This window comes from Cebidichthys violaceus, unplaced genomic scaffold (assembly GCF_023349555.1).
Source record: "Cebidichthys violaceus isolate CVI_PGR_0920_01 unplaced genomic scaffold, fCebVio1.0.p SCAF_14, whole genome shotgun sequence".
Classification (NCBI taxonomy): domain Eukaryota; kingdom Metazoa; phylum Chordata; class Actinopteri; order Perciformes; family Stichaeidae; genus Cebidichthys; species Cebidichthys violaceus.
This window is the reverse complement of record NW_027176307.1, coordinates 8915493-8929004: the sequence shown is the minus strand read 5'-3', so window position 1 is coordinate 8929004 and position 13512 is coordinate 8915493. Positions and strand designations below refer to the sequence as shown.

Genomic DNA, 13512 nt, shown 5'->3' with positions numbered 1-13512 from the left:
GGTGTTTCAGATCGTCTGGATTGTGCTTGTAGAGCGGCTCCCTGGTCTGTAGTCTAGTAAAGCCCTATTTAAATATACCGCTTCTGTGTGTACCAAGCTCGGATACAGTGACTCGGTACTGGGAACTGTTTCAAAAAGAAAGGGTTGAAAGATAAAAACAATATGTATTTATACTCATTTTTTTTAAATGGTAATGTACAAAAAAAATGACATGTTTTGAAATGAAACATGCTTTTATTGTTAAATTAATCGAGCGTTTTAATTTCTCCATGATCATTTGACTGAACAACAGTCTCTCCCCGTTTGTGTCGGAGGTAGGAAGCTGTTTTTGTGAAAGATGAAAAATGATGCACCTTATTTAGAGTAAGAACTGCTGTTGACGAAGCTCAACGTGTGACTTTCCCTTCCTTGAAAAATAGAAACTGTCCAGTATGCTGTGACGGGGCTGCTGTGAAAACCATTTCAGTAGATTACCGTGTGATGTTCTATCAAAGCCCAGTGTGTGTTGTTCAATCCCTGAAACCAGGCCACACCAAACTCCATAGTGAAATGTCGGATTTTAACGTCGCACAGTACAAAACGCATCATATGGCTCAGAGAAATAGTTACATTCACAATGAATACTACATTTACATTATTTATGACTAGAGACCGACTCCTTTTAGATTTGTATGAAAATATAATGCAGTTCCATCTCGTTGCTGTACTATTGAAGTTCTCGTCACCAGTGCCCGCGCTAAACGGACTAGTTGCTTGCAGCTTTCTGGAGGACCGCTCATCGGACCGACTTCACACTCGACACTGTGCTTCCTTGGCTCCTCAGCAATACACCCGCCAAGTGGGAAGAAGATCGGATGAACGATATCCACGAAAATTACTGTTAAATATGTCCCGAGAATATCCGGTCTGTTTTTATTGGGAGAGCGAGATGTACCCAGCATGCCGTTGGGCGGTGTAGCGGTTAATCGAGGTTCCTTCTCATTACGCTGTAATAAAATATAAAAGTCCTTTAGATCTCACCCACACATTATTTAAGATTGTATGACCCTCTGATCTTTTCTATGGAGTTTGGCGTGACGCTGTCTCCCCATACAAACAGTCCTGCGTGTTAAACAGTGCGTTTAGAGGTTCTCCTCTCACTGTGAGACACTTTTGAATGAATTGCCTCAGTGGGTGAGAGATGCCACGGCCCAATTAGCAAGTATACATTTTTTGTTTTTTTTAATTCAGCAGTATTTGGTGTGAGCATTCAGGCTCGACAGAATTGTTTCACGGGGTGAAAGAAACCCCTCAGGTGCTCGAGAAGGTTTCGGTGCTTTTCCCAGAGAAAAGTGGAGACGGATGAATCTTTGACGTGAAACCTGAGCCCTTACTCTGAAGGGGCGTCCTCTCGTGCGTCAGGGTCTACGAGTCCACTTCATCCCAATATAGCTCTAAGAGGACTGAATGCTGTTGTATCAATCTCCAATCTAGTTATGTTCAAAATTACTGTATTGCCCATTTCAGAATTTAGTGCCTTTTTTGGACAGTAGACTGTTCTGTAATTAAGATGTAGTATATATACATTTTTTGTACAGTTTCTTTGTTCATTTTTTTAACTTGTGTTTATTTTAGTATGATATATATATGTATACATATATACATATATATATATATATATACATATATATACATATATATATATACATATACATATATATATACATATATATATATATACATATATATATATATAATGTACAAGAGAATAAAGCTATATCAATGAGACTTCCTGTGTTCATTATCTTGTTTTCTACAAAGATGGATCACACATCGGATGACAGGAGCAGAATGAAATTTATTTAATATAAGAAGGTGATTTTGCTTTTCACCCTCGATATGTCTTCATCTTTAAATAAATAAGCATTCAGGCATAGTATAAAATATCTTGTTTACCAAACAAAAATGAATACCAATAATCACTCAAGTATCCCCATGCACACAGTAGAATATGAACAAAATATTCCATTTAAAAAGAAGTCACTTCCAATCAATCTTGACATAAGATTAAACACGTTGCAAACTTTCAGTAGAATTTGTCAGAAAAGTGAGTGCAAGATCATTCTTTTTCCTAAAACAGTAGATCACACATTCAAGAGCCAAAATGAGCTCCAGTGAAACAGTTAAACCGTCAGCGGGTTGGTACATCAGTAAGGCACAGCGGCTGAGTAGTAGTCGGTATATTTCAAGGCACAAGTATAAAACTAACGATACCAAGAGGTACAAAATGTTGGAAGTCCATACAATACATGCAGCTGTATAATACAGTATGAGCACGTGAAGGTGTCGCGTAACCTTTGGAGTTTAGATTGGTTTAACATTCTTTTGCCTGACAAGTGGAATAACATTAAAAAGAACAGATGTGCTGATTTTGAGACAGTCCTCTGAAATGAATCTGAGGAAAGAGTGTTCTTTGCATAGACAAAACTAAAAAACATCTACATTTTCTGATAAAACAGTATTTTTCAATCCCTCAGTGCATCAGGTATGATACTGTGGCTACATGTGATGGTGAGAGGGTTCTCTCTTCTGTCACAGCAGTGTGGACTGAATCATCCCTCGTCTCCCAAACTTGCAGTGGAGGACCCGATGCAGTGAAGCCTGTAGTCGATCGGGCCAAATCAAACCGTATCTGAAAGCTTACCCTATAATCACGTCTACCGGCTGCTGCATGCGTGTGCGCCACAGTTAGCCACTCGGCAGATTGTGAGCCTCAAGTGTTCCACGACTTGCGGTTCTCTCCTTTCGGTCGGCCGGTCGATGCCCCGCCACCTTCGCCTTTGGCCAGAGCGGTGAGGGCTGCCAGGTTGGGGCTGGATCCAGACAGGTTGGCACTACGGCGCTTCTGCTGTTGGCGGCGGCGCTTACCACCAGCCCGGCTCACCCTGTCCGGCCTCACCAGCACGCCGTAGCCGGGGTTACAGTGGAAGTAGTGCTTGCCTCCCACTGAACCGTCATTCTTTCCTGGAGAAAAGACAGAGAAAGGTACGTTTGGTGATGGAGGTAAGTAGAATGCATCAAGAAGCAACAGGACTGGGTGCCGTTGTGCTCACCTGCTGGTACCTCCAGTTCCACACCAACCCAGGTACCTTTTGCAAAATCCGTGGGTCCAACGTACCGGACGGCGCCGCTCTTATTGTTCCCCACGGTCACAAACTCCCCTTCTTTCAGCCAGTCGGGAAGATCTGCGGCTGCATCTCCTTCCTCAGAGTCCGAGATGATTTCCAGGCTTTCCATCGGCACAGAGAGGTTGAGGCCTGCCCCGAGGCTGCTGGTCCGGTCCACCTGTGCGGGCTTCTCTTCCTCCTCACCCACTATACGCTGGAAGGACTTGAGGTCTGAAGACTTGACTTTCTGAATCTTGAAGGGGTTTGCCACTGAGGCATCAGGTTTGAGGGTCTGAACACTGGGCGGAGAAGGAGCTGGGGCTGAGGTGGCTTCCTTTGATGCGTTGGCAGGTGTTTCCTGTTGGACCTCATCTGTGGTTGAGGATGAAGTCGGCATGGAGGGGCCACCTGGGTTTGAGGCCTCAGAAGTGGCTTGTTCTTTGGGCGGAGCTAAAAGAACCAACTCTTCACATGGGGCAGGAGCTGGAACCAAGACCACAGCCGGGACCTCGGACACAGCCGGGACCTCGGTCACAGCCGGGACCTCGGACACAGCCGGGACCTGGGACACAGCCGGGACCTGGGACACAGCCGGGACCTCGGACACAGCCGGGACCTCGGACACAGCCGGGACCTGGGACACAGCCGGGACCTCGGACACAGCCGGGACCTCGGACACAGCCGGGACCTGGGACACAGCCGGGACCTGGGACACAGCCGGGACCTCGGACACAGCCGGGACCAGATGTGGAGCTGGATCTTGAGCACTGTTGAGGGTTGTTTGGTCTTGTCTGGGCTGCTGTGGGACGATTGTTTCAGACTGACTTTGAACTTCTTGAGCAGACACTTGAGCTTCTGTCTCGTCTGTGGCAGCTAGCTTGAGTTCTTCAGTCAGAGGCGTTTCTGGTTTTGAGGGGACCGTCTGTGAACATTCTGTCTGCTTGTTTTTTTTCTCTTGTACCAACAATGAATCTTTAGGTGACTCTGAATTGTCCAATTGTTCTGATCCAATATGGTCAATGGCTGAGTCTTGCTTTTGTTTGGTCTGGCACAGCAAGTCTGATTCTGCAGCTGAATCCGGCTCTCCTTGCTCCATCAACTGGGCCGACAGAGACCGATCAGGTTCTTGAGGTTCTTTCTTCAGGTCGGAATCCGATGGAGTATCGTCTGGTTCGGGCGAGTCGGTCCTCTCTTCGGCCGCCTCATCGTCCAAAACCAGCAGTGACTCCCGAGGCTCCGATTGGTCCACGTGGATAAACTCAGAGTAAGTGTCATATTGCATCACGTCATCGTCTTCTTCCTCTTCATCGGGCACCACCTCAAAGCCGTTGGTTCTGCTGCCGGATGACTCGGGCAGGTCCCAGCTCAGCGTGTAGACGTCCGACAGCGTGGCTGCAGACATGCTGGTCGACACGTATCCGCTCGGCGGGCTGAGGGCGGACTCTTCTGTCTCCGGGATGATCGGCGGTGGGAGGGGCATAGATCTGGGGCTCTCGGTTTGGAAATCGAGAGGAATGATTTCCTCAACGTCAACCTGTGAGGGGAGACCATGGCAATGGAGGTATTAGTGACTCAAAATGCAGCAGAAGGCGAAATCCGTTTCCATATTCTAGCAGTGATTTTGAAAAACTCTGCTCTGTTATTGCTCCAAGTCAGATCACAGATAAATTAGTCTGAATCACTGATTTGAATGCACTTAGACCTACACCTGGATGTATGGCCACATGGGGTGGATCATGAACAAAAGTGTAAAGACAACCTAGAAAGTTCATATGGGCAACAGTTGCTTATTTACACACCCAGCAGATGTGAAAACATTCTTTATTTGGAGTCGTGTCCAGCTGGCAAATGTTTTGTTCTCTTCCGCCTCCTGAGGGAAATATCTGGCTCTTTAGCTGCTGAATGCTGCACTATGTTCACCAGCTAGCTGCTAACCTCATCTGTCTGTTGTTTGGTGCTAACCATGGAACGGTTTACACTGAAAACAACGTTGATGAGAGCCGTGAGAGTCAACCCAACCGGTAAAGTTGTGGGATGTAAAAACCAAAACAAGACGCTAAAATCCCTCAATACAGCCGAGAGGTTAGAATCCAATAAAATAATAATAAAAGCAGGATAAGTGTTTTTCAATGTTAAGCACCATCCATTCATGCAACAGATGAAAAAAGTGTTTCTACTTAAAAGTGTTTAGTTGGATTTAATAGTTCCTGCTCAGAAAAACTGTTTTTGGCCCAAGATGACACACTGATGCATCATACATACGTGAGGTCCTGCATTATTTCTGGTAGACACTATCACACCGTGTGCGTTTGGAGAACTTACTGGCTGCTGATGTTTGCTCAAGCCCTCTTCAACACTGGCTGACTGCACCACGATGCGAGGCACACTCTGCGACACAAAGGGAACGCTCGGTTAATGACATTTTGAAATAAAACAACCTGAAATTTGCAAATCGGCGGCGAAAGCTCGTCGAGCAGATTTCACGGCGTGATCGCGAGCCGGTCGGTGTCATTTGGGTCCGGTTCCACCTGGAGATTAGATGAAAATTTAAGCCAGTGGATTTCCAAACCTGTTCATTAGACAAGAGTGCGTGAAGTGATGAGCTGCTAAAGCTTGTGACGGGAAGTAAAAAGATGTCAGATACTTCTGTGACAGCCTCACAGAAGACTACACTAGGCCACTTGGCCATCTGTTCCAATGTATTAGTGTGTTGTCACTGCACAATGTATTAGAAGAAATGTCACTGTAGTGATCAGCAGTCAAGATGTTGACATGAGATGCAGAAAGTGCAATAAAAATATTTGTTCATCAGATCACTCAGACAAATAATCATGATAAACGGTAAAAACAATGCGGGTAATTGCACCATAATTATGATTGCACCCACAAGCATGAATCCCTATTCAGTATGCTAGTCACCTCTAGCACTCCATATGATCTGCCAGCTGAATCAATATCGTGTGTGATTAGCTCTTGTGTTTGATGTTTAATAAATCAAGACAATCGTTGGACTGGGGATATTAATCAGGATGATTGCGTGACTCTGGGGGAGTTAACAGCAGCGCTTTGATTCTGGTCTCTGTGTGCTTTGTGCTCGGATCAGGACGACGACCTACAGGGACGACGTGTCCCCCATCAGACAGCAGGTCAAACACGTCCACCCTGTCCCTCTCTGGCTCGGGACAAACCTGCAAGTCGACACAACGCGTCAGGTGCACAACAAGGAATGGCTCTGAATATTCTAGAATGGACAGGTGTGCGCTGTGTTTCTATCTATAAATGTAGCCAGCACATGAAAACACAGTCAGACCTACAGTGTGAAGTATTTTGGATTTTGTCTGAGGCAACATTTCAAGCCCTTGAGGGTTACTTCAAGTCATCAAAGGCAATCCATCCACTGCACTGATTGTTGTTATAATCAAGCACTCATCGGATACACCAACGCCTCAACAGTCTGCTGATGTTGTCAAAACCCATGGCTTTTTGTTTCCGTGTTGACCTTTCCAAACACCTGTGGCAGGCATGGTGGAGCTCATTAGAGCAACAGCCTCAAACACTGCACCAACAAGGCTCCGCGGCACACCGGCTCCCCGATTAGCTCGAGGCTCCAATCAGTGGAAGCAGACGCCGTGGTGTTTGGCTGCAACGAGACGCCGCGGACGTCCCGGGAGATCAGTGGGCGAGGAGGCGGTGAAGGAGCGGGAGCGCGGGGGGGGGGGGTTCCACCTGCTCAGAAGTGAACCCTCCTCTACACGCGGAGTGCTTGGGTCTCGGTGGGGGGGCTGTTTGTGGAGCTTCTGCTCTGATCACAAACACTACACGGCCCGTCAATCACTGCTACTGTGTGGAGACAGTTACAGTCAGAACCCGGGTGTGTCAAAGTGGCTCTGAACGACACACACACACACACACACACACACACACACACACACACACACACACACACACACACACACACACACACACACACACACACACACACACACACACACGATACGTTTCTTCTCATCACAAAGACTGGAATACTTACGTTTTACTCAAACATTTAAACTATGTTTCGTCTAAACCAATCGAATTGTAGAATATATATATATATATATATATATATATATATATACACACACATATATATATACACTGTATATATGGTGAATATAGCAAGGTGTTGTTTTTTGCCTCAAAGTTTAAACAATGATATGAGGTCTACACTGAAGCAGTTTTTATTACTTGTTTATGATGAAGTTCATCACCTCATATCTTGGGCACTGAGGCGTTTACACACTTTATCTGTTTATTGCTTGTGTTTCCGTCTACATAAGCTCTGTTTCCATGGCAACAGGGAGAAATAGGACCGGCTGCTGATGAGTAGAGGGGACATTTAGATTCATGCTGCAGTGATGCATGTAAACTTGAAATCCCCGATAAGACGGAGTGCAGAACACCGGCTTAAACCCAGAGCGCCGTGAGCCGACTGAGCGAGTGTACCTGATGATGACGGACAGCCGCCTGGTCCCGACCGTCCTCCCTCCCACCTGGAAGCAGCGACTTCAGCAGCTTGGGTACGGCCTTCACTGTAGAGAGATAAGACGCAGCAAAGCCTGAATGCACTGACGGAGGAGGTGGAGGAGAGAGGAAGAGGAGGAGAGGAGGGTCGCAGGAGCAGAGATGGAGACAACAAGGGCAGAAGGAAAGGAGGAAAAGATTATATTTTTGAAGCGGGAGGGGGGGATTGAGGTGCCTTGGCAAAGACAACAAATGCCAAATTAAAAAGGACAGATATAGAAAGACAGAGCTGATGACATCAAAGGAAGCACAAAGAGGACGACGGAAGGAATCCATGAGAAGACAAAGGCTTTATCAGTACCTGTCTCTGGGTTCAGGTTCTGGGAAATGGAGCTGGGCAGTGTGCGTCTAGATGAAGGAGGCACAAAAGAAAGGTCCTGGTGGCTCTCCCAGCCCTGCACATACAAGAGGACAATACACATGTGGCTTACAGTAATCTGTGGCCTTTACCAGCCTCTATTGGTGATCAGAACGAACTGTAACAACGGGCACTACACTAGTGTATAAACATGCTGAGCTTAGATAATGCATCATAGGACGGAGGACGACTCCACTCATTTAAGTCTTTTTATGGAGACAATCTTGCAAATGAGAAATAGAAAATGACACAAACAGAGAATTCATGTGAAAGACAGACCTTGAGGACTGAGACGTGAACAGATAGAGAAGATTAGTAGACATGACTTATGATTCTCACCTTGAAGTCATTGAGCCTGTGAGTAGAGGAGTACAGATCCACACTGCTGGCTGACAGCTGGTTCATGGTTAGAGGGTTAGAGCCAGGATGGTAGTGAGACAGGTTAACACCGGGGACACATGACGAAACAAACCCCCGAACACAAAGAAGCCGGAATGAATGTAGTCTAGCTTGTGGTTAGCAGGAGTGAAACTTTGAACTCTCTTACCCGGTTGATGTTTGGAGAGCTCAGGCAGCGTCTGGAAGCTTTGCCTCTGACTGCCAGCTGTTCCCTCACAGCCACCTCCTACACACACACACACACACACACACACACACACACACACACACACACACACACACACACACACACACACACACACACACACACACACACACACACACACACACACACACACACACACACACACAAAAGGTGTTTTGTAAGCATTTCTAATTGTGTCACTTACGGAAACACTATCACAGTTTCTCTATGTGGATAAATTAGATGTTTCCGTTTCTTTTTCTGGCAGAGTGGAAAGGAAAATAAATAAGCAGCTTAAAAAACACAACCGATGAGCATTTAATGTGCTCATGCTTCAGACAAATACCAATCAAAAGGAACACAGTTAAATGAGTGGGCAGACCTTCAGTTATTCGGAGGGAGGTAAACGATGCTGAATACTCAATTCAGCATCGATGTGTGTTCATGAGCTGTGTTTCCTGACCTGTCTGAGTCTGTCCAGAGTGAGGATGTTCTCCACAGCCAGGACGCTGCGGAGGTATTTCTCTATGGCCGCCTCACTGTCGGCCGACTGGTCGTCCTCTGTGCTGGCAGCCAGCCTGGCCAGCATCTCCCTGTCCTCTGGACCGTGGATGTCCTGTGAGAGCAGGGAGACACGGTGTAAAGGGGCGGGGTAGTGCCTGATGCTTACATCATGCTGTCTATCACAGCAGAATACTTAGCATCCCTGACAAAATGTTGATGTGCAGCACAAAGGAGTTATTGCAAGGATTAGAATTCATCTCTGGTTGGTTAGTTAGAAAGCAAAGACCACAGAACGTAGCCAATCAGCATCAAGTATTCAACAACGCTGTGTAAAAACAATGGGTTATGCATGATACATTTTTTAAAAACCCATTGATAGAGCACAGTAAACACCCTGCTCTTGAGTGGTGGTCTGAGGTCAATTTCTAGCAGAAATGATGGTTATTGATTCAAAATGTATGTAAAAACCAGACTTCACTTCACAGAGAATACTTTGGTTTCATTTGATTTCCTTTGCGGCCCGGTACTCACCCCTGGGATGTTAGAGACGATCTCAAAGGTGACTCCGCAGCCTGGGATGGTGCTGCGCTGAGACATCCTCTTCAGCAGGCTCTGAGCAAAACCCTGCCACACAAACACACACTCTCAAATTACCTGTATTAGTGGACGAGTGATTTTCTAAGAGAGAAAGCAAAAAAAACCGTCATTGCGTTAGCCTGCCCCTACCCATCATGCCTCGGGGCCACCCACCTGTCTCCCGGTGACGTTGACGCAGACACGTTTCCTGAGCACCAGCTGCATGTGGGCCGGGTGGCTCAGCTGAACCACCGCGCTGACCGTCAGGTAGACCCTCTGGTCGGCCGACGCCACGCGGCTCAGCTGGGGGCACTCGTGGACCGTCGAGTCCCAGGAGGCCTCCGCCTTTACCTGGAGGAGCACATCGACAAGCATGGAACATAAACGGCTAAAAGCTGCCCTCCTTTTGCTACCGCAGCGGAGAGACGAGCTATAAGAGAGGGAAACTCACAAATCCCCTGAATATCAACCGTCACCTTATCTTAAAACGTGTCTTTATAGGAACAGCTTTTGTGTTTCTTTATTGTTCTTTTCTTTTGTCATTATGTTTCATTGTAACTTTATTTTGTGTGGTTACTTATTGTTTCTTTTTTAAATATTTTTGTGAAGAACTTTGTAACCTTCTTGAGATAAATAAGTGTTACAGAAACTAAGTTATTATTATTATCATATTACCTCTGGATCGTAGTGTTTCACAACATGGAGGTCAAAGAAGTCGTCGTCGTCCTCCCCACTGAGCAGAGCGTCCAGCCCCCCCGCCAACGGGGCCGACAGACTGGACTGGAAATCATCCGCTGGAGGGGAAACAAGATGGGAGAGTGAGACCGGCGGGAAAAGAAGCCGACGGGACGGTTGTGAAGGCGGAGAGAGCGGTGAGGAGCGACGCACCGCTGAGATCCAGGAACAGGACGGGGATGTGCTTTTCCATTCCGGGGACAGGAACCCTGTGGAGAAACGGCACAGTCAGCACTCCGACTGAACACCTGGTCCAGGACACAGAGGGGCTGACAGCTGACGGGACTCATCCTGTTGGGTTTTAATTGCTCGGCGGCGATTGAGGACGGAGACTTTGGAACTAAGTGGATCTGATGAAAACAGTGGTGGTTTGAGATAAATCATGGAATAAGAGCTCGGATTAAAGTTAATCCAGACTTGACTTTTACCCAATAATCAAAACCATTTCTTAACTTGAGCTGGAATTAGAGGAGTTATATGACAGATTGAACCCTCACAAAGCTGCAAAGTCCAGTTCAGTGCGAGTACAAAATGAGGTACTGATGGATTATGTTATGTGATGTTTTTGGATTGTGATGGGAAATCAACTTGAATTTTAGTGGTATTCAGATTATTTATTTAAGCAAAAGAAGCTATACCACGAAGCAAAAATATATTACAAGTAAAGTTTGCTTGCTTTCCAATTTTCTAAAGTAAGAGTACATAAGTATTATCAGCTAAATGTACTTAAGTATCCAAAGTAAAAGTGTGATTATGCAGAGTAGCCTCTTTCAGAGAGTTTGTAGTTTTATATATAAAATGTGGTTGCATTTTAATTGCAACCAAATGTCTTAGTATTATTAGATCTCAGTGCTGCATTCGACACGGTCGACCATGACATACTACTAGAAAGACTCAAAATCTGGGTGGGACTCTCTGGCACAGCACTTAACTGGAAGGACCGAGAATACTTTGTGTCTGTAGCTAAATACACATCAGAGCTGACTAGAATGACATGTGGTGTTCCCCAAGGTTCAATACTAGGGCCTCTTCTGTTCCAGTCAACATCTACATGCATCCACTAGCTCAGATTATGGAAAACAACAAAGTGTGTTATCATAATTATGCAGACGACACACAAATCTAAATAACTATATCACCAGGGGACTATAATCCCATACAAGGGCTGGCTAAATGCATTGAACAAATCAACAACTGGATGTGCCAGAATTTTCTTCAATTAAACAAAGATAAAACAGAAGTAATTATTTTTGGTACCGAGGACGAACGATTGAAAGTCGGCGCTCAGTTTCAATCACTGATGTTAAAAACCACAAAGCAAGCCAGAAATCTAGGTGTAGTTATGGATTCAGACCTCAACCTGAACAGCCACATCAAGACAATCACAAAATCAGCCTACTATCACCTGAAGAATATATCAAGGATTAGAGGACTTATGTCTCAACAGGACTTGTAAAAACTTGTCCATGCATTTATCTTCAGTACACTCGACTACTGTAACGGTGTGTTTACAGGTCTCTGTAAAAAGTCAATCAGAAAGCTGCAGCTGATTCAGAATGCTGCAGCTCGAGTCCTCACTAAGACCAAGAAAGTGCATCACATCACTCCAGTTCGGAGGTCTTTGCACTGGCTTCCTGTCCAACAAAGAGTTGACTTTAAAATCCTGCTGTTGGTTTATAAAGCACTGAATGGTTTAGGGCCAAAATACATCTCTGATCTGCTGCTACCCTATGAACCATCCCGACCCCTTAGGTGGTCTGGGACCGGTCTACTTTCTGTTCCCAGAGTCAGAACTAAACATGGAGAAGCAGCGTTCAGTTTGTAATGATTGCCAGAAGTCTGCCTGCTATGTACAGCAAATGTGAATGGGGAACCTGTGGGTTACGTTCCTTCACCTATATAAAGTACTGTAATCTTATTAGTTGCCTGTATTTATAACACAGGATATTAATAGGATCTGTTATTGTTATTGTTGTAGTTGTGTTGACCGATGTTTCGCATAAATTGTGTCGGGGGGGAAGTGACGCGAGGGAAGATTGTGCGCGCAGACTGGAGGAAGCGAGCTCCGTTCAGTGGACTCAGGAGAGGACGGTTTGCCGGCGATTGCTCAGCCACGGATCCGAAGCAAGTCTTTAAGGGATTATCAGGCTGGAGTTTTCTCTGGGAACGGCACAGAGGGCCACCATCGGGACGAGCTGTGGTGAGGTAGCGCGGGTTCGGTGGACTTTGCCTCGGGGATTGTTTTTTGTCATCAGACTATTTTTCGTTACTTAAAGGAATTTTCTGAACTAATGGGACTCGGGGTTTGGGTGATCGTTTGTGGGTGATCGTTTGTAAATGTTTAGTTTATTGTGCCGAAGTACGGCGGGAGCCTCACGGTTATTTTGGTTTTGTTGTTTGTATGCCGAGTGAATTTTGAGTTATATTAATATATTGTTTTACATTTACCTGGCAGTGTGGTTTCTTTGGTGTCTGGTGTGGTCTATCCTTATAGGGAATAATCGGGAGATCATAGTCAGCGTGTTTTTGTACCTCCACCAGGTTATTCAGGCAGATATAGACTCTGTAAACCAACCAATTCAGATCCGCCCGTGCCCTTAATTTTAGCATTTGTACTTTTCCCTTTGTAGGTTTATATAATTAGGTGAATTGTGACAAGTTCTTCTGCTCCACATATCTGGAACAAAGTCCCAGAAAGCTGCAGGTCTGCTGAGACCCTCAGCTCCTTTAAATCAAGATTGAAGACTTTTCTGTTTGCTGCTGCTTTCAATTGAACCACATTCAAGGATGTTAATCGATTTCCTGCATTTCTGTATTTTACTATTGTATTTTATTTATTACACTGCTTTTTAGTGTTTTAATTACTGCTCCTGTTTTTAATGTTTCAATGAATGTTCTTAATTGTTTTTAAATCTGCTTTTCTTTTGCCCTATGTTTTGATGCTTTTAATGGTTTTATGTGAAGCACTTTGAAATACCTTGTTGTTGAAATGTGCAATACAAATACACTTGCCTTGCCTTAAAGTTATAGCTGGTCGAGGAACAAAT

At 45.4% G+C, this 13512-nt stretch overlaps 1 protein-coding gene across 4 annotated transcripts in view; it reads right to left on the bottom strand.

The window, feature by feature from the left end:
* Positions 1–1817: 1817 nt before the first annotated feature.
* LOC137871105 (kinesin-like protein KIF13B) overlaps positions 1818–13512 on the bottom strand; it is a 35469-nt gene continuing 23774 nt past the window's right edge. For 2 of the 4 annotated variants that reach the window (XM_068708718.1, XM_068708717.1), the window contains exons 31-43: positions 10619–10674; positions 10406–10524; positions 9905–10081; positions 9686–9778; positions 9114–9266; positions 8615–8692; positions 8407–8463; positions 8011–8104; positions 7632–7717; positions 6263–6334; positions 5469–5534; positions 3093–4680; positions 1818–3003 (exon numbers count right to left, since the gene is read on the bottom strand). In XM_068708718.1, the coding sequence (XP_068564819.1) occupies positions 2753–3003; positions 3093–4680; positions 5469–5534; positions 6263–6334; positions 7632–7717; positions 8011–8104; positions 8407–8463; positions 8615–8692; positions 9114–9266; positions 9686–9778; positions 9905–10081; positions 10406–10524; positions 10619–10674 (2890 nt within the window). In that variant the 3' untranslated portion in view covers positions 1818–2752. The remainder of the gene's footprint in view (positions 3004–3092; positions 4681–5468; positions 5535–6262; positions 6335–7631; positions 7718–8010; positions 8105–8406; positions 8464–8614; positions 8693–9113; positions 9267–9685; positions 9779–9904; positions 10082–10405; positions 10525–10618; positions 10675–13512) is intronic. The other 2 variants (XM_068708720.1, XM_068708719.1) reach the window with 2 other exon arrangements.